General features: G+C 47.7%; 1 protein-coding gene and 1 pseudogene across 4 annotated transcripts in view; one reads left to right on the top strand and one right to left on the bottom strand.

Annotated features, from left to right (window-relative positions):
- The first annotated feature begins 1,916 nt into the window (after positions 1-1,916).
- On the top strand, positions 1,917-4,888 carry LOC135538755 (uncharacterized protein DKFZp434B061-like; annotated as a pseudogene).
- Positions 4,889-5,427: 539 nt separating this feature from the next.
- The window catches only part of shmt1 (serine hydroxymethyltransferase 1 (soluble)), a 68,859-nt gene continuing 46,932 nt past the window's right edge, over positions 5,428-27,354 (bottom strand). For all 4 annotated transcript variants that reach the window (XM_064964675.1, XM_064964679.1, XM_064964677.1 and 1 more), the window contains 6 exons: positions 23,557-23,769; positions 21,845-21,958; positions 16,487-16,609; positions 13,273-13,389; positions 6,216-6,326; positions 5,428-6,105 (listed from right to left, as the gene is read on the bottom strand). In XM_064964675.1, coding sequence (XP_064820747.1) covers positions 5,933-6,105; positions 6,216-6,326; positions 13,273-13,389; positions 16,487-16,609; positions 21,845-21,958; positions 23,557-23,769 — 851 coding nt within the window. In that variant the 3' untranslated portion in view covers positions 5,428-5,932. The remainder of the gene's footprint in view (positions 6,106-6,215; positions 6,327-13,272; positions 13,390-16,486; positions 16,610-21,844; positions 21,959-23,556; positions 23,770-27,354) is intronic.

Raw genomic sequence — 27,354 nt, 5'->3', positions numbered from 1 at the left:
CCATTCCATCTATAACCTGTTACCAGACCATTCCATCTATAACCTGTTACCAGACCATTCCATCTATAACCTGTTACCAGACCATTCCATCTACACATCTATAACCTGTTACCTGACCATTCCATCTATAACCTGTTACCAGACCATTCCATCTACACATCTATAACCTGTTACCAGACCATTCCATCTATAACCTGTTACCAGACCATTCCATCTATAACCTGTTACCAGACCATTCCATCTATAACCTGTTACCAGACCATTCCATCTACAACCTGTTACCAGACCATTCCATCTATAACCTGTTACCAGACCATTCCATCTATAACCTGTTACCAGACCATTCCATCTATAACCTGTTACCAGACCATTCCATCTATAACCTGTTACTAGACCATTCCATCTATAACCTGTTACCAGACCATTCCATCTATAACCTGTTACCAGACCATTCCATCTACACATCTATAACCTGTTACCAGACCATTCCATCTACACATCTATAACCTGTTACCAGACCATTCCATCTATAACCTGTTACCAGACCATTCCATCTACACATCTATAACCTGTTACCAGACCATTCCATCTATAACCTGTTACCAGACCATTCCATCTACAACCTGTTACCAGACCATTCCATCTATAACCTGTTACCAGACCATTCCATCTATAACCTGTTACCAGACCATTCCATCTATAACCTGTTACCAGACCATTCCATCTATAACCTGTTACCAGACCATTCCATCTATAACCTGTTACCAGACCATTCCATCTATAACCTGTTACCAGACCATTCCATCTACACATCTATAACCTGTTACCAGACCATTCCATCTATAACCTGTTACCAGACCATTCCATCTTTAACCTGTTACCAGACCATTCCATCTATAACCTGTTACCAGACCATTCCATCTATAACCTGTTACCAGACCATTCCATCTATAACCTGTTACCAGACCATTCCATCTATAACCTGTTACCTGACCATTCCATCTACACATCTATAACCTGTTACCTGACCATTCCATCTATAACCTGTTACCAGACCATTCCATCTATAACCTGTTACCAGACCATTCCATCTATAACCTGTTACCTGACCATTCCATCTATAACCTGTTACCAGACCATTCCATCTATAACCTGTTACCAGACCATTCCATCTGTAACCTGTTACTAGACCATTCCATCTATAACCTGTTACCTGACCATTCCATCTATAACCTGTTACCAGACCATTCCATCTATAACCTGTTACCAGACCATTCCATCTATAACCTGTTACCAGACCATTCCATCTATAACCTGTTACCAGACCATTCCATCTATAACCTGTTACCAGACCATTCCATCTATAACCTGTTACCAGACCATTCCATCTATAACCTGTTACCAGACCATTCCATCTATAACCTGTTACCAGACCATTCCATCTATAACCTGTTACCAGACCATTCCATCTATAACCTGTTACCAGACCATTCCATCTATAACCTGTTACCAGACCATTCCATCTATAACCTGTTACCAGACCATTCCATCTACACATCTATAACCTGTTACCAGACCATTCCATCTACACATCTATAACCTAACCAGGTGTGAATGAGTCTCAGCCAATGTCCCCAGGTGTGAATGAGTCTCGGATGAGTGTTTTGTCTGACTGATCTAGAATCAGCTTCCTCTCCTCCAGTCCTAATGACCACCATTAGAGGGGTGATGTATAACTGACCATAAGACTGATCTAGGACCAGTGTTAAACAGAGCTGAATGTCTGGTTCACACCATTTTGATGCTGATTTATTGTTGTTATAATTACATTAAATTGTTGAATGTTTCTGTCGTTTTGGAAGTTCTTGAAGTCTCCGTCATTTGTTGGGTGTTGAGACGGAGACGGATCCAATCTGATGATCAATATTACAGATAAAACACAGCCGGTTCCTCTCCAGTCAGATAAAACACAGCCGGTTCCTCTCCAGTCAGATAAAACACAGCCGGTTCCTCTCCAGTCAGATAAAACACAGCCGGTTCCTCTCCAGTCAGATAAAACACAGCCGGTTCCTCTCCAGTCAGATAAAACACAGCCGGTTCCTCTCCAGTCAGATAAAACACAGCCGGTTCCTCTCCAGTCAGATAAAACACAGCCGGTTCCTCTCCAGTCAGATAAAACACAGCCGGTTCCTCTCCAGCCGGTTCCTCTCCAGTCAGATAAAACACAGCCGGTTCCTCTCCAGTCAGATAAAACACAGCCGGTTCCTCTCCAGCCCGTTCCTCCCCAGCCCGTTCCTCCCCAGCCCGTTCCTCCCCAGCCGGTTCCTCCCCAGCCCGTTCCTCCCCAGCCCGTTCCTCCCCAGCCGGTTCCTCCCCAGCCCGTTCCTCCCCAGCCGGTTCCTCCCCAGCCCGTTCCTCCCCAGCCCGTTCCTCCCCAGCCGGTTCCTCCCCAGCCGGTTCCTCCCCAGCCCGTTCCTCCCCAGCCCGTTCCTCCCCAGCCCGTTCCTCCCCAGCCCGTTCCTCCCCAGCCGGTTCCTCCCCAGCCGGTTCCTCCCCAGCCCGTTCCTCCCCAGCCGGTTCCTCCCCAGCCGGTTCCTCTCCAGCCGGTTCCTCCCCAGCCCGTTCCTCCCCAGCCGGTTCCTCCCCAGCCGGTTCCTCCCCAGCCGGTTCCTCTCCAGCCGGTTCCTCCCCAGCCGGTTCCTCCCCAGCCGGTTCCTCCCCAGCCGGTTCCTCTCCAGCCCGTTCCTCCACAGCCGGTTCCTCTCCAGCCCGTTCCTCTCCAGTCAGATAAAACACAGCCGGTTCCTCTCCAGTCAGATAAAACACAGCCGGTTCCTCTCCAGTCAGATAAAACACAGCCGGTTCCTCTCCAGCCGGTTCCTCCCCAGCCGGTTCCTCCCCAGCCGGTTCCTCCCCAGCCGGTTCCTCCCCAGCCCGTTCCTCCCCAGCCGGTTCCTCCCCAGCCGGTTCCTCTCCAGCCCGTTCCTCCACAGCTGGTTCCTCTCCAGCCCGTTCCTCTCCAGTCAGATAAAACACAGCCGGTTCCTCTCCAGTCAGATAAAACACAGTCGGTTCCTCTCCAGCCGGTCCCTCTCCAGCCCGTTCCTCTCCAGCCCGTTCCTCTCCAGCCCGTTCCTCTCCAGTCAGATAAAACACAGCCGGTTCCTCTCCAGTCAGATAAAACACAGCCGGTTCCTCCCCAGCCGGTTCCTCCCCAGCCCGTTCCTCCCCAGCCGGTTCCTCCCCAGCCGGTTCCTCTCCAGCCCGTTCCTCCACAGCTGGTTCCTCTCCAGCCCGTTCCTCTCCAGTCAGATAAAACACAGCCGGTTCCTCTCCAGTCAGATAAAACACAGTCGGTTCCTCTCCAGCCGGTCCCTCTCCAGCCCGTTCCTCTCCAGCCCGTTCCTCTTCAGCCCGTTCCTCTTCAGCCCGTTCCTCTCCAGCCCGTTCCTCTCCAGCCGGTTCCTCTCCAGCCCGTTCCTCTACAGCCCGTTCCTCTACAGCCCGTTCCTCTTCAGCCCGTTCCTCTACAGCCCGTTCCTCTACAGCCCGTTCCTCTCCAGCCCGTTCCTCTCCAGCCGGTTCCTCTCCAGCCCGTTCCTCTTCAGCCCGTTCCTCTCCAGCCCGTTCCTCTCCAGCCCGTTCCTCTCCAGCCCGTTCCTCTCCAGCCCGTTCCTCTCCAGCCCGTTCCTCTCCAGCCCGTTCCTCCACAGCCGGTTCCTCTCCAGCCCGTTCCTCTCCAGCCCGTTCCTCTCCAGCCCGTTCCTCTCCAGCCCGTTCCTCTCCAGCCCGTTCCTCTCCAGCCCGTTCCTCTCCAGCCGGTTCCTCTCCAGCCGGTTCCTCTCCAGCCCGTTCCTCTACAGCCCGTTCCTCTACAGCCCGTTCCTCTCCAGCCCGTTCCTCTCCAGCCCGTTCCTCTCCAGCCCGTTCCTCTCCAGCCCGTTCCTCCCCAGCCCGTTCCTCTCCAGCCCGTTCCTCTCCAGCCCGTTCCTCTCCAGCCCGTTCCTCTCCAGCCCGTTCCTCTACAGCCCGTTCCTCTCCAGCCCGTTCCTCTCCAGCCCGTTCCTCTTCAGCCCGTTCCTCTCCAGCCCGTTCCTCTCCAGCCCGTTCCTCTCCAGTCAGTTGTGTATCTTTCTCTCTCAATGGAAACATGATAAATGTGTGTATCTGGAACCAAATCCTAAATGGCCGATGGGCTCTATATCTACCCACAATGCACGCTCTAATCACATCCATTGATTCACATATGCTATCTACAGTATCGTTCATCTCCTGAAGAAAAAGAGACGGTAGAGACCGAGGTGTGTTCAACATCTGAGTTTTATTTGTCTTGGGTTTCATTACATTAAACTGTTAAGGCAGAGAAGGAAACAGTCAGTCAAACCGTTAAGGCAGGGGACAAACCAGTCAGTCTAACCGTTAAGGCAGGGGACAAATCAGTCAGTCAAACCGTTAAGGCAGGGGACAAACCAGTCAGTCTAACCGTTAAGGCAGGGGACAAACCAGTCAGTCTAACCGTTAAGGCAGGGGACAAACCAGTCAGTCTAACCGTTAAGGCAGGGGACAAACCAGTCAGTCTAACCATTAAGGCAGGGGACAAACCAGTCAGTCTAACCGTTAAGGCAGGGGACAAATCAGTCAGTCTAACCGTTAAGGCAGGGGACAAACATTTAAGTCATTTAGCAGACGCTCTTATCCAGAGCGACTTACAAATTGGTGAATTCACCTTCTGACATCCAGTGGAACAGCCACTTTACAATAGTGCATCTAAGTCATTAAGGGGGGGGGTGAGAAGGATTACTTATCCTATCCTAGGTATTCCTTGAAGAGGTGGGGTTTCAGGTGTCTCCGGAAGGTGGTGATTGACTCCGCTGTCCTGGCGTCGTGAGGACAGCGGAGTCAATCACCAAACCAGTCAGTCTAACTGTTAAGGCAGGGGACAAACCAGTCAGTCTAACCGTTAAGGCAGGGGACAAACCAGTCAGTCTAACCGTTAAGGCAGGGGACAAATCAGTCAGTCAAACCGTTAAGGCAGGGGACAAATCAGTCAGTCAAACCGTTAAGGCAGGGGACAAACCAGTCAGTCAAATTGTTAAGGCAGAAAAGGAAACACAGAAACACAGTCAGTCAAACCGTTAAGGCAGGGGACAAACCAGTCAGTCAAATTGTTAAGGCTGAGGACAGCAGAGAAGGAAACACAGTCAGTCAAACCGTTAAGGCAGAGGACAAATCAGTCAGTCTAACCATTAAGGCAGGGGACAAACCAGTCAGTCTAACCGTTAAGGCAGAGGACAGCAGAGAAGGAAACAGTCAGTCAAACCGTTAAGGCAGGGGACAAACCAGTCAGTCTAACCGTTAAGGCAGGGGACAAATCAGTCAGTCTAACCGTTAAGGCAGGGGACAAACCAGTCAGTCTAATCGTTAAGGCAGGGGACAAACCAGTCAGTCTAACCGTTAAGGCAGGGGACAAATCAGTCAGTCTAACCGTTAAGGCAGGGGACAAACCAGTCAGTCAAGCTGTTAAGGCAGGGGACAAACCAGTCAGTCAAACCGTTAAGTCAGAGGACAAACCAGTCAGTCAAACCGTTAAGTCAGAGGACAGCAGAGAAGGAAACAGTCAGTCAAGCTGTTAAGGCAGAGGACAGCAGAGAAGGAAACACAGTCAGTCAAACCGTTAAGGCAGAGGACAAACCAGTGAGTCAAACCGGTAAGCCAGAGGACAGCAGAGAAGGAAACTCAGAAACACAGTCAGTCAAACCGGTAAGCCAGAGGACAGCAGAGAAGGAAACTCAGAAACACAGTCAGTCAAACCGTTAAGGCAGGGGACAAACCAGTGAGTCAAACCGGTAAGCCAGAGGACACCAGAGAAGGAAACAGTCAGTCAAACCGGTAAGGCATTGACATGAAAACATTTCATCTTGAAAACGGGTATTTAAAGTTCCTCCAGACCAGGCATGGGGAACCCCCCAGCGAAAGCCTCCACCTCCCCCCTCAGCTCTGCTACCCTCTCCTGGTGCTTCCCCTCCCCTGCCAGGGCCTCCTTAAACTCCTTCAGGGTCGCCTTGGGCTGCAGAGAGGCCTGGATGTCCAGGGTCATCTGGATACCTGTAGGGAGAACGAGGGGTGAGAGGTCAAGGGGTTAGAGGTGGCCTTGGTCTGCTAGCTGGACATCTAGGGTCAGCACTATGTCTATAGACACAGAGGTCAGGGGTCACCTCTGTGGATGAACTCTGCGACCTTCCTGAAATCGTCTTCAACCATTCCTCTGGAGGTCAGAGCAGGAGAGCCAAACCTCAGACCGCTGGGACGCAACGCACTCTGATCACCTACACACACACACACACACACACACACACACACACACACATTATGTATATACAGTTTTTATTTATTTACTTTTCTTACCATATACAGACAACTGGTACACAGAGCACTCTCACCACCTACAGAGGACTGTGTCTGTTACTAACCATATACAGACAACTGGTACACAGAGCACTCTCACCACCTACAGAGGACTGTGTCTGTTACTAACCATATACAGACAACTGGGACACAGAGCACTCTCACCACCTACAGAGGACTGTGTCTGTTACTAACCATATACAGACAACTGGGACACAGAGCACTCTCACCACCTACAGAGGACTGTGTCTGTTACTAACCATATACAGACAACTGGGACACAGAGCACTCTCACCACCTACAGAGGACTGTGTCTGTTACTAACCTGGACAGACAACTGGGACACAGAGCACTCTCACCACCTACAGAGGACTGTGTCTGTTACTAACCTGGACAGACAACTGGGACACAGAGCACTCTCACCACCTACAGAGGACTGTGTCTGTTACTAACCTGGACAGACAACTGGGACACAGAGCACTCTCACCACCTACAGAGGACTGTGTCTGTTACTAACCATATACAGACAACTGGGACACAGAGCACTCTCACCACCTACAGAGGACTGTGTCTGTTACTAACCATATACAGACAACTGGGACACAGAGCACTCTCACCACCTACAGAGGACTGTGTCTGTTACTAACCTGGACAGACAACTGGGACACAGAGCACTCTCACCACCTACAGAGGACTGTGTCTGTTACTAACCTGGACAGACAACTGGGACACAGAGCACTCTCACCACCTACAGAGGACTGTGTCTGTTACTAACCATATACAGACAACTGGGACACAGAGCACTCTCACCACCTACAGAGGACTGTGTCTGTTACTAACCATATACAGACAACTGGGACACAGAGCACTCTCACCACCTACAGAGGACTGTGTCTGTTACTAACCATATACAGACAACTGGGACACAGAGCACTCTCACCACCTACAGAGGACTGTGTCTGTTACTAACCTGGACAGACAACTGGGACACAGAGCACTCACAGAGCACTCACCACCTACAGAGGACTGTGTCTGTTACTAACCTGGACAGACAACTGGGACACAGAGCACTCTCACCACCTACAGAGGACTGTGTCTGTTACTAACCTGGACAGACAACTGGGACACAGAGCACTCTCACCACCTACAGAGGACTGTGTCTGTTACTAACCATATACAGACAACTGGGACACAGAGCACTCTCACCACCTACAGAGGACTGTGTCTGTTACTAACCTGGACAGACAACTGGGACACAGAGCACTCTCACCACCTACAGAGGACTGTGTCTGTTACTAACCATATACAGACAACTGGGACACAGAGCACTCTCACCACCTACAGAGGACTGTGTCTGTTACTAACCTGGACAGACAACTGGGACACAGAGCACTCTCACCACCTACAGAGGACTGTGTCTGTTACTAACCTGGACAGACAACTGGGACACAGAGCACTCTCACCACCTACAGAGGACTGTGTCTGTTACTAACCATATACAGACAACTGGGACACAGAGCACTCTCACCACCTACAGAGGACTGTGTCTGTTACTAACCTGGACAGACAACTGGGACAGAGCACTCTCACCACCTACAGAGGACTGTGTCTGTTACAACCATACAGACAACTGGGACACAGAGCACTCTCACCACCTACAGAGGACTGTGTCTGTTACTAACCATATACAGACAACTGGGACACAGAGCACTCTCACCACCTACAGAGGACTGTGTCTGTTACTAACCTGGACAGACAACTGGGACACAGAGCACTCTCACCACCTACAGAGGACTGTGTCTGTTACTAACCATATACAGACAACTGGGACACAGAGCACTCTCACCACCTACAGAGGACTGTGTCTGTTACTAACCATATGTGTCTGTTACAGACAACTGGGCACAGAGCACTCTCACCACCTACAGAGGACTGTGTCTGTTACTAACCATATACAGACAACTGGGACACAGAGCACTCTCACCACCTACAGAGGACTGTGTCTGTTACTAACCATATACAGACAACTGGGACACAGAGCACTCTCACCACCTACAGAGGACTGTGTCTGTTACTAACCATATACAGACAACTGGGACACAGAGCACTCTCACCACCTACAGAGGACTGTGTCTGTTACTAACCTGGACAGACAACTGGGACACAGAGCACTCTCACCACCTACAGAGGACTGTGTCTGTTACTAACCATAGACAACTGGTACACAGAGCACTCTCACCACCTACAGAGGACTGTGTCTGTTACAGAGCACAACTGGGACACAGAGCACTCTCACCACCTACAGAGGACTGTGTCTGTTACTAACCATATACAGACAACTGGGACACAGAGCACTCTCACCACCTACAGAGGACTGTGTCTGTTACTAACCATATACAGACAACTGGGACACAGAGCACTCTCACCACCTACAGAGGACTGTGTCTGTTACTAACCATATACAGACAACTGGGACACAGAGCACTCTCACCACCTACAGAGGACTGTGTCTGTTACTAACCATATACAGACAACTGGGACACAGAGCACTCTCACCACCTACAGAGGACTGTGTCTGTTACTAACCATATACAGACAACTGGGACACAGAGCACTCTCACCACCTACAGAGGACTGTGTCTGTTACTAACCATATACAGACAACTGGGACACAGAGCACTCTCACCACCTACAGAGGACTGTGTCTGTTACTAACCATATACAGACAACTGGGACACAGAGCACTCTCACCACCTACAGAGGACTGTGTCTGTTACTAACCATATACAGACAACTGGGACACAGAGCACTCTCACCACCTACAGAGGACTGTGTCTGTTACTAACCATATACAGACAACTGGGACACAGAGCACTCTCACCACCTACAGAGGACTGTGTCTGTTACTAACCATATACAGACAACTGGGACACAGAGCACTCTCACCACCTACAGAGGACTGTGTCTGTTACTAACCATATACAGACAACTGGGACACAGAGCACTCTCACCACCTACAGAGGACTGTGTCTGTTACTAACCATATACAGACAACTGGGACACAGAGCACTCTCACCACCTACAGAGGACTGTGTCTGTTACTAACCATATACAGACAACTGGGACACAGAGCACTCTCACCACCTACAGAGGACTGTGTCTGTTACTAACCATATACAGACAACTGGGACACAGAGCACTCTCACCACCTACAGAGGACTGTGTCTGTTACTAACCTGGACAGACAACTGGGACACAGAGCACTCTCACCACCTACAGAGGACTGTGTCTGTTACTAACCATATACAGACAACTGGGACACAGAGCACTCTCACCACCTACAGAGGACTGTGTCTGTTACTAACCATATACAGACAACTGGGACACAGAGCACTCTCACCACCTACAGAGGACTGTGTCTGTTACTAACCTGGACAGACAACTGGGACACAGAGCACTCTCACCACCTACAGAGGACTGTGTCTGTTACTAACCTTTACAGACAACTGGGACACAGAGCACTCTCACCACCTACAGAGGACTGTGTCTGTTACTAACCATATACAGACAACTGGGACACAGAGCACTCTCACCACCTACAGAGGACTGTGTCTGTTACTAACCATATACAGACAACTGGGACACAGAGCACTCTCACCACCTACAGAGGACTGTGTCTGTTACTAACCATATACAGACAACTGGGACACAGAGCACTCTCACCACCTACAGAGGACTGTGTCTGTTACCAACCTGTGTCTGTTACTAACCATATACAGACAACTGGGACAACAGAGCACTCTCACCACCTACAGAGGACTGTGTCTGTTACTAACCATATACAGACAACTGGGACACAGAGCACTCTCACCACCTACAGAGGACTGTGTCTGTTACTAACCTGGACAGACAACTGGGACACAGAGCACTCTCACCACCTACAGAGGACTGTGTCTGTTACTAACCATATACAGACAACTGGGACACAGAGCACTCTCACCACCTACAGAGGACTGTGTCTGTTACTAACCATATACAGACAACTGGGACACAGAGCACTCTCACCACCTACAGAGGACTGTGTCTGTTACTAACCATATACAGACAACTGGGACACAGAGCACTCTCACCACCTACAGAGGACTGTGTCTGTTACTAACCATATACAGACAACTGGGACACAGAGCACTCTCACCACCTACAGAGGACTGTGTCTGTTACTAACCATATACAGACAACTGGGACACAGAGCACTCTCACCACCTACAGAGGACTGTGTCTGTTACTAACCTGGACAGACAACTGGGACACAGAGCACTCTCACCACCTACAGAGGACTGTGTCTGTTACTAACCATATACAGACAACTGGGACACAGAGCACTCTCACCACCTACAGAGGACTGTGTCTGTTACTAACCTGGACAGACAACTGGGACACAGAGCACTCTCACCACCTACAGAGGACTGTGTCTGTTACTAACCATGGATACAGACAACTGGGACACAGAGCACTCTCACCACCTACAGAGGACTGTGTCTGTTACTAACCATATACAGACAACTGGGACACAGAGCACTCTCACCACCTACAGAGGACTGTGTCTGTTACTAACCATAACAGACAACTGGGACAGACAACTGGGACACTAACCTGGACAGACAACTGGGACACAGAGCACTCACCACCTACAGAGGACTGTGTCTGTTACTAACCTGGACAGACAACTGGGACACAGAGCACTCTCACCACCTACAGAGGACTGTGTCTGTTACTAACCAGGACAGACAACTGGGACACAGAGCACTCTCACCACCTACAGAGGACTGTGTCTGTTACTAACCATATACAGACAACTGGGACACAGAGCACTCTCACCACCTACAGAGGACTGTGTCTGTTACTAACCATATACAGACAACTGGGACACAGAGCACTCTCACCACCTACAGAGGACTGTGTCTGTTACTAACCTGGACAGACAACTGGGACACAGAGCACTCTCACCACCTACAGAGGACTGTGTCTGTTACTAACCATATACAGACAACTGGGACACAGAGCACTCTCACCACCTACAGAGGACTGTGTCTGTTACTAACCTGGACAGACAACTGGGACACAGAGCACTCTCACCACCTACAGAGGACTGTGTCTGTTACTAACCTGGACAGACAACTGGGACACAGAGCACTCTCACCACCTACAGAGGACTGTGTCTGTTACTAACCATGGGATACAGACAACTGGGACACAGAGCACTCTCACCACCTACAGAGGACTGTGTCTGTTACTAACCATATACAGACAACTGGGACACAGAGCACTCTCACCACCTACAGAGGACTGTGTCTGTTACTAACCATATACAGACAACTGGGACACAGAGCACTCTCACCACCTACAGAGGACTGTGTCTGTTACTAACCTGGACAGACAACTGGGACACAGAGCACTCTCACCACCTACAGAGGACTGTGTCTGTTACTAACCATATACAGACAACTGGGACACAGAGCACTCTCACCACCTACAGAGGACTGTGTCTGTTACTAACCTGGACAGACAACTGGGACACAGAGCACTCTCACCACCTACAGAGGACTGTGTCTGTTACTAACCATATACAGACAACTGGGACACAGAGCACTCTCACCACCTACAGAGGACTGTGTCTGTTACTAACCTGGACAGACAACTGGGACACAGAGCACTCTCACCACCTACAGAGGACAGAGGACACAGAGCACTGTGTCTGTTACTAACCATATACAGACAACTGGGACACAGAGCACTCTCACCACCTACAGAGGACTGTGTCTGTTACTAACCTGGACAGACAACTGGGACACAGAGCACTCTCACCACCTACAGAGGACTGTGTCTGTTACTAACCATATACAGACAACTGGGACACAGAGCACTCTCACCACCTACAGAGGACTGTGTCTGTTACTAACCTGGACAGACAACTGGGACACAGAGCACTCTCACCACCTACAGAGGACTGTGTCTGTTACTAACCATATACAGACAACTGGGACACAGAGCACTCTCACCACCTACAGAGGACTGTGTCTGTTACTAACCTGGACAGACAACTGGGACACAGAGCACTCTCACCACCTACAGAGGACTGTGTCTGTTACTAACCATATACAGACAACTGGGACACAGAGCACTCTCACCACCTACAGAGGACTGTGTCTGTTACTAACCATATACAGACAACTGGGACACAGAGCACTCTCACCACCTACAGAGGACTGTGTCTGTTACTAACCATATACAGACAACTGGGACACAGAGCACTCTCACCACCTACAGAGGACTGTGTCTGTTACTAACCATATACAGACAACTGGGACACAGAGCACTCTCACCACCTACAGAGGACTGTGTCTGTTACTAACCATATACAGACAACTGGGACACAGAGCACTCTCACCACCTACAGAGGACTGTGTCTGTTACTAACCTGGACAGACAACTGGGACACAGAGCACTCTCACCACCTACAGAGGACTGTGTCTGTTACTAACCATATACAGACAACTGGGACACAGAGCACTCTCACCACCTACAGAGGACTGTGTCTGTTACTAACCATATACAGACAACTGGGACACAGAGCACTCTCACCACCTACAGAGGACTGTGTCTGTTACTAACCATATACAGACAACTGGGACACAGAGCACTCTCACCACCTACAGAGGACTGTGTCTGTTACTAACCATATACAGACAACTGGGACACGGAGCACTCTCACCACCTACAGAGGACTGTGTCTGTTACTAACCATATACAGACAACTGGGACACAGAGCACTCTCACCACCTACAGAGGACTGTGTCTGTTACTTACCTGGACAGGTGTTCTTGTTGCAGGCGATGGCAGCAGCTTCTAGAACCTTCTCAGCTCGTCCTCCGTCCGTCCCGTTGGGCCTCAGGTCCAGTAAGATCAGATGGTTATCAGAACCCCCTGGAGAACATCAACAACAACATTAACACAACCCTACAGCAACATTAACACAACCATACAGCAACATTAACACAACCCTACAGCAACATTAACACAACCATACAGCAACATTAACACAACCCTACAGCAACATTAACACAACCATACAGCAACATTAACACAACCCTACAGCAACATTAACACAACCCTACAGCAACATTAACACAACCATACAGCAACATTAACACAACCCTACAGCAACATTAACACAACCCTACAGCAACATTAACACAACCCTACAGCAACATTAACACAACCCCACAACAACATTAACACAACCCCACAGCAACATTAACACAACCATACAGCAACATTAACAACCCTACAGCAACATTAACACAACCCTACAGCAACATTAACACAACCCTACACAACAACATTAACACAACCCTACAGCAACATTAACACAACCCTACAGCAACATTAACACAACCCTACAGCAACATTAACACAACCCTACAACAACATTAACACAACCCTACAGCAACATTAACACAACCCTACAGCAACATTAACAACATTAACACAACCCTACAGCAACATTAACACAACCCTACAGCAACATTAACACAACCCTACAGCAACATTAACACAACCCTACAGCAACATTAACACAACCCTACAGCAACATTAACACAACACTACAGCAACATTATCTCAACAACAACATTAACACAACCCTACAGCAACATTAACACAACCCTACAGCAACATTAACACAACCCTACAGCAACATTAACACAACCCTACAGCAACATTAACACAACCCTACAGCAACATTAACACAACACTACAACAACATTAACACAACACTACAACAACATTAACACAACATTAACAACCCTATAGCAACATTAACACAACCCCACAGCAACATTAACAACATTAACACAACCCTACAGCAACATTAACACAACCCTACAGCAACATTAACACAACCCTACAGCAACATTAACACAACCCTACAGCAACATTAACACAACACTACAGCAACATTAACACAACCCTACAGCAACATTAACACAACCCTACAGCAACATTAACACAACACTACAACAACATTAACACAACACTACAACAACATTAACACAACACTACAACAACATTAACACAACACTACAACAACATTAACACAACACTACAACAACATTAACACAACACTACAACAACATTAACACAACCCTACAACAACATTAACAACCCTACAGCAACATTAACACAACCCTACAGCAACATTAACACAACCCTACAGCAACATTAACACAACACTACAACAACATTAACACAACACTACAACAACATTAACACAACACTACAACAACATTAACACAACCCTACAGCAACATTAACACAACCCTACAGCAACATTAACACAACCCTACAGCAACATTAACACAACCCTACAGCAACATTAACACAACACTACAACAACATTAACACAACACTACAACAACATTAACACAACATTAACAACCCTATAGCAACATTAACACAACCCCACAGCAACATTAACAACATTAACACAACCCTACAGCAACATTAACACAACCCTACAGCAACATTAACACAACCCTACAGCAACATTAACACAACCCTACAGCAACATTAACACAACCCTACAGCAACATTAACACAACACTACAGCAACATTATCTCAACAACAACATTAACACAACCCTACAGCAACATTAACACAACCCTACAGCAACATTAACACAACCCTACAGCAACATTAACACAACCCTACAGCAACATTAACACAACCCTACAGCAACATTAACACAACACTACAACAACATTAACACAACACTACAACAACATTAACACAACATTAACAACCCTATAGCAACATTAACACAACCCCACAGCAACATTAACAACATTAACACAACCCTACAGCAACATTAACACAACCCTACAGCAACATTAACACAACCCTACAGCAACATTAACACAACACTACAACAACATTAACACAACACTACAACAACATTAACACAACACTACAACAACATTAACACAACATTAACAACCCTATAGCAACATTAACACAACCCCACAGCAACATTAACACAACCCTACAGCAACATTAACAACATTAACAACCCTACACAACAACATTAACACAACCCTACAACAACATTAACACAACCCCACAGCAACATTAACACAACCCCACAACAACATTAACACAACCCCACAACAACATTAACACAACCCCACAGCAACATTAACACAACCCCACAGCAACATTAACAACATTAACGCAACCCTAACAACATTAACACAACCCTACACAACAACATTAACACAACCCTACAGCAACATTAACACAACCCCACAGCAACATTAACACAACCCCACAGCAACATTAACACAACCCTACAGCAACATTAACACAACCCTACAGCAACATTAACACAACCCTACAGCAACATTAACACAACCCTACAGCAACATTAACAACATTAACGCAACATTAACAACATTAACGCAACCCTACAACAACATTAACGCAACCCTACACAACAACATTAACACAACCCTACAGCAACATTAACACAACCCTACAGCAACATTAACACAACCCTACAGCAACATTAACACAACCCTACAGCAACATTAACACAACCCTACAGCAACATTAACACAACCCTACAGCAACATTAACACAACCCTACAACAACATTAACCCAACCCTACAACAACATTAACCCAACCCTACAACACCATTAACACAACCCTACAGCAACATTAACACAACCCTACAACAACATTAACAACCCTACAGCAACATTAACACAACCCTACAGCAACATTAACACAACCCTACAGCAACATTAACACAACAACATTAACACAACCCTACAGCAACATTAACACAACCCTACAACAACATTAACACAACCCTACAGCAACATTAACACAACCCTACAGCAACATTAACACAACCCTACAACAACATTAACACAACCCTACAACAACATTAACACAACCCTACAGCAACATTAACACAGGTTACAGTCTGTTAACCACAACCATGCCATTATTGTCTCACCGGTGACGATCTTGTACCCGTGGTTGATGAGGGCGTTGGCCATAGCTCTGCAGTTAGAGAGCACCTGGTACTGGTACGCCTTAAACTCTGGGGTCAGAGCCTGCTTCAGGGCCACCGCCACACCTAGAGAAACATTCACACACATAAACACACACACACTAACCCTTAAACTCTGGGGTCAGAGCCTGCGCCACCTGGAGAAACACTAACCCTTAAACTCTGGGGTCAGAGCCTGCTCCCTTTGGAGAAACACTAACCCTTAAACTCTGGGGTCAGAGCCTGCTCCACCTGGAGAAACACTAACCCTTAAACTCTGGGGTCAGAGCCTGCTCCCTCTGGAGAAACACTAACCCTTAAACTCTGGGGTCAGAGCCTGCTCCACCTGGAGAAACACTAACCCTTAAACTCTGGGGTCAGAGCCTGCTCCATCTGGAGAAACACTAACCCTTAAACTCTGGGGTCAGAGCCTGCTCCACCTGGAGAAACACTAACCCTTAAACTCTGGGGTCAGAGCCTGCTCCATCTGGAGAAACACATACAGTGCATTCAGAAAGTATTGAGACCAACTTGGCTTTTCCCACATTTCTGAAGCATCATTCTGAAGTGGATTCAATATTTTTTTTTCCCCTTATCAATCTAAACACAATGACATCACAATACCCCATGATGACAAAGCAAAAACGGGTTTTTGGAATTTTTTGCAAACGTATAAAAAATAAAAAACTGAAACATCACATTGACATTAGTATTCAGACCCTTTACTCAGTACTTTGTTGAAGCAGCGATTACAGCCTCTAGTCTTCTTGGGTTTGACGCTACAAGCTTGGCACACCTGTATTTGGGGAGTTTCTCCCATTCTTCTCTGCAGATCCTCTCAAGCTCTGTCAGGTTGGACAGGGAGTGTCACTGCATAGCTATTTTCAGGTCTCTGTAGAGATGTTCGATCAGGTTCAAGTCCGGGCTTTGGCTGGGCCATTCAAGGACATTCAGAGATTGTCCCGAAACCCCTCCTGCGTTGTCTTGGCTGTGTGCTTAGGGTCGTTGTCCTGTTGGAAGGTGAACCTTCACCCCAGTCTGAGGTCCTGAGTGCTCTGGAGCAGGTTTTCATCAATGAGGTCTCTGTACTTTGCTCCGTTCATCTTTCAATCGATCCTGATAAGTCTCCCAGTCCCTGCTGCTGAAAAACGTCCCCACAGCATGATGCTGCCACCACCATGCTTCACTGTAGGGATGCTACATTAAATACATTTTAGAAAAAGGATGTAACTTAACAAGATGTGGAAAAAGTCAAGGGGTCTGAATACTTTCCGAAGGCTCTGTATATTAGAACACCAAACACACTGAGGTGTCCTGGCTACTGTACCTGTCATAGTGAGGTGTCCTAGCTACTGTACCTGTCATAGTGAGGTGTCCTGGCTACTGTACCTGTCATAGTGAGGTGTCCTGGTTACTGTACCTGTCATAGTGAGGTGTCCTGGCTACTGTACCTGTCATAGTGAGGTGTCCTGGCTACTTTACCTGTCATAGTGAGGTGTCCTGGCTACTTTACCTGTCATAGTGAGGTGTCCTGGCTACTGTACCTGTCATAGTGAGGTGTCCTGGTTACTGTACCTGTCATAGTGAGGTGTCCTGGCTACTTTACCTGTCATAGTGAGGTGTCCTAGCTACTGTACCTGTCATAGTGAGGTGTCCTGGCTACTGTACCTGTCATAGTGAGGTGTCCTGGCTACTGTACCTGTCATAGTGAGGTGTCCTGGCTACTGTACCTGTCATAGTGAGGTGTCCTGGTTACTGTACCTGTCATAGTGAGGTGTCCTGGCTACTGTACCTGTCATAGTGAGGTGTCCTAGCTACTGTACCTGTCATAGTGAGGTGTCCTGGCTACTGTACCTGTCATAGTGAGGTGTCCTGGTTACTGTACCTGTCATAGTGAGGTGTCCTGGTTACTGTACCTGTCATAGTGAGGTGTCCTGGCTACTGTACCTGTCATAGTGAGGTGTCCTGGCTACTGTACCTGTCATAGTGAGGTGTCCTGGCTACTGTACCTGTCATAGTGAGGTGTCCTGGTTACTGTACCTGTCATAGTGAGGTGTCCTGGCTACTGTACCTGTCATAGTGAGGTGTCCTGGCTACTGTACCTGTCATAGTGAGGTGTCCTGGCTACTGTACCTGTCATAGTGAGGTGTCCTGGCTACTGTACCTGTCATAGTGAGGTGTCCTGGCTACTGTACCTGTCATAGTGAGGTGTCCTGGCTACTGTACCTGTCATAGTGAGGTGTCCTGGCTACTGTACCTGTCATAGTGAGGTGTCCTAGCTACTGTACCTGTCATAGTGAGGTGTCCTAGCTACTGTACCTGTCATAGTGAGGTGTCCTGGCTACTGTACCTGTCATAGTGAGGTGTCCTGGTTACTTTACCTGTCATAGTGAGGTGTCCTGGCTACTTTACCTGTCATAGTGTGGTAGTGAGGTGTCCTAGCTACTGTACCTGTCATAGTGAGGTGTCCTGGCTACTGTACCTGTCATAGTGAGGTGTCCTGGCTACTGTACCTGTCATAGTGAGGTGTCCTGGTTACTTTACCTGTCATAGTGAGGTGTCCTGGCTACTTTACCTGTCATAGTGTGGTAGTGAGGTGTCCTAGCTACTGTACCTGTCATAGTGAGGTGTCCTGGCTACTTTACCTGTCATAGTGAGGTGTCCTGGCTACTGTACCTGTCATAGTGAGGTGTCCTGGCTACTGTACCTGTCATAGTGAGGTGTCCTGGCTACTGTACCTGTCATAGTGAGGTGTCCTGGCTACTGTACCTGTCATAGTGTGGTAGTGAGGTGTCCTGGCTACTGTACCTGTCATAGTGAGGTGTCCTGGCTACTTTACCTGTCATAGTGAGGTGTCCTGGCTACTGTACCTGTCATAGTGAGGTGTCCTGGCTACTGTACCTGTCATAGTGAGGTGTCCTGGCTACTTTACCTGTCATAGTGAGGTGTCCTGGCTACTGTACCTGTCATAGTGAGGTGTCCTGGCTACTGTACCTGTCATAGTGAGGTGTCCTGGCTACTGTACCTGTCATAGTGAGGTGTCCTAGCTACTTTACCTGTCATAGTGAGGTGTCCTGGCTACTTTACCTGTCATAGGGAGGTGTCCTAGCTACTTTACCTGTCATAGTGAGGTGTCCTGGCTACTTTACCTGTCATAGTGAGGTGTCCTGGCTACTTTACCTGTCATAGTGTGGTAGTGAGGTGTCCTGGCTACTTTACCTGTCATAGTGAGGTGTCCTGGCTACTGTACCTGTCATAGTGAGGTGTCCTAGCTACTTTACCTGTCATAGTGAGGTGTCCTGGCTACTTTACCTGTCATAGGGAGGTGTCCTGGCTACTTTACCTGTTATAGTGAGGTGTCCTGGCTACTGTACCTGTCATAGTGAGGTGTCCTAGCTACTTTACCTGTCATAGTGAGGTGTCCTGGCTACTTTACCTGTCATAGTGAGGTGTCCTGGCTACTGTACCTGTCATAGTGAGGTGTCCTGGCTACTGTACCTGTCATAGTGAGGTGTCCTAGCTACTGTACCTGTCATAGTGAGGTGTCCTGGCTACTGTACCTGTCATAGTGAGGTGTCCTAGCTACTTTACCTGTCATAGTGAGGTGTCCTAGCTACTGTACCTGTCATAGTGAGGTGTCCTGGCTACTGTACCTGTCATAGTGAGGTGTCCTAGCTACTTTACCTGTCATAGTGAGGTGTCCTGGTTACTTTACCTGTCATAGTGAGGTGTCCTGGTTACTGTCATAGTGAGGTGTCCTGGTTACTGTCATAGTGAGGTGTCCTGGCTACTGTACCTGTCATAGTGAGGTGTCCTAGCTACTGTACCTGTCATAGTGAGGTGTCCTGGCTACTTTACCTGTCATAGTGAGGTGTCCTGGCTACTGTACCTGTCATAGTGAGGTGTCCTGGCTACTGTACCTGTCATAGTGAGGTGTCCTGGCTACTGTACCTGTCATAGTGAGGTGTCCTAGCTACTGTACCTGTCATAGTGAGGTGTCCTGGCTACTGTACCTGTCATAGTGAGGTGTCCTAGCTACTTTACCTGTCATAGTGAGGTGTCCTGTTTACTTTACCTGTCATAGTAAGGTGTCCTGGCTACTTTACCTGTCATAGTGAGGTGTCCTAGCTACTTTACCTGTCATAGTGAGGTGTCCTGGTTACTTTACCTGTCATAGTGAGGTGTCCTGGCTACTTTACCTGTCATAGTGAGGTGTCCTGGCTACTTTACCTGTCATAGTGAGGTAGTTAGGTGTCCTAGCTACTGTACCTGTCATAGTGAGGTGTCCTGGCTACTGTACCTGTCATAGTGAGGTGTCCTAGCTACTGTACCTGTCATAGTGAGGTGTCCTAACTACTTTACCTGTCATAGTGAGGTGTCCTGGCTACTTTACCTGTCATAGTTAGGTGTCCTAGCTACTTTACCTGTCATAGTGAGGTGTCCTGGCTACTGTACCTGTCATAGTGAGGTGTCCTGGCTACTTTACCTGTCATAGTGAGGTGTCCTGGCTACTTTACCTGTCATAGTGAGGTAGTTAGGTGTCCTAGCTACTTTACCTGTCATAGTTAGGTGTCCTAGCTACTTTACCTGTCATAGTGAGGTGTCCTGGCTACTTTACCTGTCATAGTGAGGTGTCCTAGCTACTGTACCTGTCATAGTGAGGTGTCCTAGCTACTGTACCTGTCATAGTGAGGTGTCCTAGCTACTTTACCTGTCATAGTGAGGTGTCCTGGTTACTTTACCTGTCATAGTGAGGTGTCCTGGCTACTGTACCTGTCATAGTGAGGTGTCCTAGCTACTGTACCTGTCATAGTGAGGTGTCCTAGCTACTGTACCTGTCATAGTGAGGTGTCCTAGCTACTTTACCTGTCATAGTGAGGTGTCCTAGCTACTGTACCTGTCATAGTGAGGTGTCCTGGCTACTGTACCTGTCATAGTGAGGTGTCCTAGCTACTGTACCTGTCATAGTGAGGTGTCCTGGCTACTGTACCTGTCATAGTGAGGTGTCCTGGCTACTGTACCTGTCATAGTGAGGTGTCCTAGCTACTGTACCTGTCATAGCGAGGTGTCCTGGCTACTGTACCTGTCATAGTGTGGTAGTGAGGTGTCCTAGCTACTGTACCTGTCATAGTGAGGTGTCCTGGCTACTGTACCTGTCATAGTGAGGTGTCCTAGCTACTGTACCTGTCATAGCGAGGTGTCCTGGCTACTGTACCTGTCATAGTGTGGTAGTGAGGTGTCCTAGTTAATATCCACCTTAGAGATGTCTGTGTAGGTGCTTGTATATAAAGCCAATATAGGTGTCCAGAGAAGTGCCTGTACCTGCGATGGCATGGTTGTGGGGTCCTCCCTGTAGTCCTGGGAACACTGCCTGGTTGATGAGAGACTCCAGATTATACAGAGTTTCCTTTCCCTTAGGGTCCACACTACGTATTCCTGGAGGACAGGGACACAGAGAGAGAGAGAGACCAGCATGACACACACACTAAACCCCACACAGAGAGAGACCAGCATGATACACACTAAACCCCACAGAGAGAGACCAGCATGACACACACACTAAACCCCACACAGAGAGAGACCAGCATGACACACACTAAACCCCACAGAGAGAGAGACCAACATGATACACACTAAACCCCACAGAGAGAGACCAGCATGACACACACACTAAACCCCACAGAGAGAGACCAACATGATACCCCCACTAAACCCCACAGAGAGAGAGAGACCAGCATGACATACACACTAAACCCCACAGAGAGACCAACATGATACACACACTAAACCCCACAGAGAGAGACCAGCATGATACCCACACTAAACCCCACAGAGAGAGAGAGACCAACATGATACACACACTAAACCCCACAGAGAGAGACCAGCACAATACACACTAAACCCCACAGAGAGAGAGACCAGCATGACACACACTAAACCCCACAGAGAGAGACCAGCACAATACACACTAAACCCCACAGAGAGAGACCAGCATGATACACAATAAACCCCACAGAGTGAGAGAGACCAGCATGATACACACTAAACCCCACAGAAAGAGAGACCAGCATGATACACACTAAACCCCACAGAGAGAGAGACCAGCATGATACACACTAAACCCCACAGAAAGAGACCAACATGATACAAACACTAAACCCCACAGAGAGAGAGAGACCAGCATGACACACACTAAACCCCACAGAGAGACCAGCATGATACGCACACTAAACCCCACAGAGAGAGACCAGCATGATACACACACTAAACCCCACAGAGAGAGACCAGCATGACACACACACTAAACCCCACAGAGAGACCAGCATGACACACACTAACCCCCACAGAGAGACCAGCATGACACACACTAAACCCCACAGAGACCAGCATGATACACACACTAAACCCCACACAGAGAGACCAGCATGATACACACACTAAACCCCACAGAGAGACCAGCATGACACACACTAAACCCCACAGAGACCAGCATGATACACACACTAAACCCCACACAGAGACCAGCATGACACACACACTAAACCCCACAGAGACCAGCATGACACACACACTAAACCCCACACAGAGAGACCAGCATGATACACACACTAAACCCCACAGAGACCAGCATGACACACACACTAAACCCCACACAGAGAGACCAGCATGATACACACACTAAACCCCACAGAGAGAGAGAGACCAGCATGACACACACACTAAACCCCACAGAGTGAGAGAGACCAGCATGACACACACACTAAACCCCACAGAGAGACCAGCATGATACCCACACTAAACCCCACAGAGAGAGAGACCAACATGACACACACACTAAACCCCACAGAGAGAGACCAACATGACACACACACTAAACCCCACAGAGAGAGACCAACATGACACACACACACTAAACCCCAGAGAGAGACCAGCATGACACACACACTAAACCCCACAGAGAGAGACCAACATGATACACACACTAAACCCCACAGAGAGAGAGACCAACATGATACCCCCCCTCCTCTCCGTACCCTTTCTGTAGAAAATGACCCCAGAGCGACAGCCCCGCAGCGTCTTGTGGGTCGTCGTGGAGACCACGTCACAGTACTCGAACGGAGACGGGACAACCCCGGCCGCCACCAGTCCGCTGATGTGTGCCATGTCGGCCAATAGGAAAGCTCCGTTCTCATCGGCGATACGACGCAGCCGAGCATAGTCGAGGTTACGGGAATAACAGCTGGTACCTGGAGAGAAGACGGAACGATGAACATGAAACGGTCTCGTTTTTAACCCTCATCTTCAGCACCATTCCCAACATCAACTGTGAAAATGACAGATTTCAATGTTTTGTAGTTAAAAGATGCACACCAAACGATGGCACAAGTTTCTTTTTTTTACAGATAATGACATTGGAAAGTCCTGGACAAGATATTTCAACAGGAGAATATGATGATGATGGTGGTGGTGTGTGTATATGACGATGATGGTGGTGGTGGTGTGTGTATATGATGATGATGATGATGATGGTGGTGTGTATATGATGATGATGATGATGATGATGGTGGTGTGTGTATATGATGATGATGATGATGGTGGTGGTGTGTGTATATGATGATGATGATGATGGTGGTGGTGTGTGTATATGATGATGGTGGTGGTGGTGTGTGTATATGATGATGATGATGATGGTGGTGGTGGTGGTGTATCTGGGAAACCAGGCCCAAATGATACAACAGGAGAATCTGTATCTGGGAAACCAGGCCCAAATGATACAACAGGAGAATCTGTATCTGGGAAACCAGGCCCAAATGATACAACAGGAGAATCTGTATCTGGGAAACCAGGCCCAAATGATACAACAGGAGAATCTGTATCTGGGAAACCAGGCCCAAATGATTCAACAGGAGAATCTGTCCCCGAACAGAGAGGATCTATAGTCTGATTGGACACAATGTGATACAGCTGGCGACAGGACCTGCTGGTGGTGGTGGTGGTGGTGGTGGTGGTGGTGGTGGTGGTGGTGTGTGTATATGATGATGATGATGGTGGTGGTGTGTGTATATGATGATGATGATGATGATGATGGTGGTGGTGTGTGTATATGATGGTGGTGGTGGTGGTGGTGTGTGTATATGATGATGATGGTGGTGGTGTGTGTATATGATGATGATGGTGGTGGTGTGTGTATATGATGATGATGGTGGTGGTGTGTGTATATGATGATGATGGTGGTGGTGTGTGTATATGATGATGATGGTGGTGGTGTGTGTATATGATGATGATGGTGGTGGTGTGTGTATATGATGATGATGGTGGTGGTGTGTGTATATGATGATGATGGTGGTGGTGTGTGTATATGATGATGATGGTGGTGGTGTGTGTATATGATGATGATGGTGGTGGTGTGTGTATATGATGATGATGGTGGTGGTGTGTGTATATGATGATGATGGTGGTGGTGTGTGTATATGATGATGATGGTGGTGGTGTGTGTATATGATGATGATGGTGGTGGTGTGTGTATATGATGATGATGGTGGTGGTGTGTGTATATGATGATGATGGTGGTGGTGTGTGTATATGATGATGATGGTGGTGGTGTGTGTATATGATGATGATGGTGGTGGTGTGTGTATATGATGATGATGGTGGTGGTGTGTGTATATGATGATGATGGTGGTGGTGTGTGTATATGATGATGATGGTGGTGGTGTGTGTATATGATGATGATGGTGGTGGTGTGTGTATATGATGATGATGGTGGTGGTGTGTGTATATGATGATGATGGTGGTGGTGTGTGTATATGATGATGATGGTGGTGGTGTGTGTATATGATGATGATGGTGGTGGTGTGTGTATATGATGATGATGGTGGTGGTGGTGGTGGTGTGTGTATATGATGATGATGGTGGTGGTGGTGGTGGTGTGTGTATATGATGATGATGGTGGTGTGTGTATATGATGATGATGGTGGTGGTGGTGGTGGTGTGTGTATATGATGATGATGGTGGTGGTGGTGGTGTGTGTATATGATGATGATGGTGGTGGTGGTGTGTGTATATGATGATGATGATGATGATGATGATGGTGTGTGTATATGATGATGATGATGATGATGGTGTGTGTATATGATGATGATGATGGTGGTGGTGGTGTGTGTATATGATGATGGTGGTGGTGGTGGTGTGTGTATATGATGATGATGATGGTGGTGGTGGTGTGTGTATATGATGATGATGATGGTGGTGGTGGTGTGTGTATATGATGATGATGATGATGGTGGTGGTGGTGTGTGTATATGATGATGATGATGATGGTGGTGGTGGTGTGTGTATATGATGATGATGATGATGGTGGTGGTGGTGTGTGTATATGATGATGATGATGATGGTGGTGGTGGTGTGTGTATATGATGATGATGATGATGGTGGTGGTGGTGTGTGTATATGATGATGATGATGATGGTGGTGGTGGTGTGTGTATATGATGATGATGATGATGGTGGTGGTGGTGTGTGTATATGATGATGATGATGATGGTGGTGGTGGTGTGTGTATATGATGATGATGATGATGGTGGTGGTGGTGTGTGTATATGATGATGATGATGGTGGTGGTGGTGTGTGTATATGATGATGATGATGATGGTGGTGGTGTGTGTATATGATGATGATGATGATGGTGGTGGTGGTGTGTGTATATGATGATGATGATGATGGTGGTGGTGGTGTGTGTATATGATGATGGTGGTGGTGGTGTGTGTATATGATGATGATGATGGTGGTGGTGGTGTGTGTATATGATGATGATGATGATGATGGTGGTGGTGTGTGTATATGATGATGATGATGGTGGTGGTGTGTGTATATGATGATGATGATGGTGGTGGTGTGTGTATATGATGATGATGATGGTGGTGGTGTGTGTATATGATGATGATGATGGTGGTGGTGTGTGTATATGATGATGATGATGGTGGTGGTGGTGGTGGTGGTGTGTGTATATGATGATGATGATGATGATGGTGGTGGTGTGTGTATATGATGATGATGATGATGATGATGGTGGTGGTGGTGGTGGTGTGTGTATATGATGACGATGATGATGATGGTGGTGGTGTGTGTATATGATGATGATGGTGGTGGTGGTGTGTGTATATGATGATGATGATGGTGATGGTGGTGGTGTGTGTATATGATGGTGGTGGTGGTGTGTGTATATGATGATGATGATGATGATGGTGGTGGTGTGTGTATATGATGATGATGATGATGATGGTGGTGTGTGTGTATATGATGATGATGGTGGTGGTGTGTGTATATGATGATGATGATGATGGTGGTGGTGTGTGTATATGATGATGATGATGGTGGTGGTGGTGTGTGTATATGATGATGATGATGATGGTGGTGGTGTGTGTATATGATGATGATGATGATGGTGGTGGTGTGTGTATATGATGATGATGATGGTGGTGGTGTGTGTATATGATGATGATGATGATGATGATGGTGGTGGTGTGTGTATATGATGATGATGATGGTGATGGTGGTGGTGGTGGTGTGTGTATATGATGATGATGATGGTGGTGGTGGTGGTGTGTGTATATGATGATGGTGGTGGTGTGTGTATATGATGATGATGATGATGATGATGATGGTGGTGGTGGTGTGTGTATATGATGATGATGATGATGATGGTGGTGGTGGTGTGTATATGATGATGATGATGATGATGGTGGTGGTGTGTGTATATGATGATGATGATGATGATGATGGTGGTGGTGTGTGTATATGATGATGATGATGATGATGATGGTGGTGGTGTGT

This window comes from Oncorhynchus masou, unplaced genomic scaffold, assembly GCF_036934945.1.
Source record: "Oncorhynchus masou masou isolate Uvic2021 unplaced genomic scaffold, UVic_Omas_1.1 unplaced_scaffold_181, whole genome shotgun sequence".
In the NCBI taxonomy this organism is placed as follows: Eukaryota; Metazoa; Chordata; class Actinopteri; order Salmoniformes; family Salmonidae; genus Oncorhynchus; species Oncorhynchus masou.
Note: the sequence above shows the minus strand (reverse complement) of the source record. Positions and strands in the feature narration are given on the sequence as shown.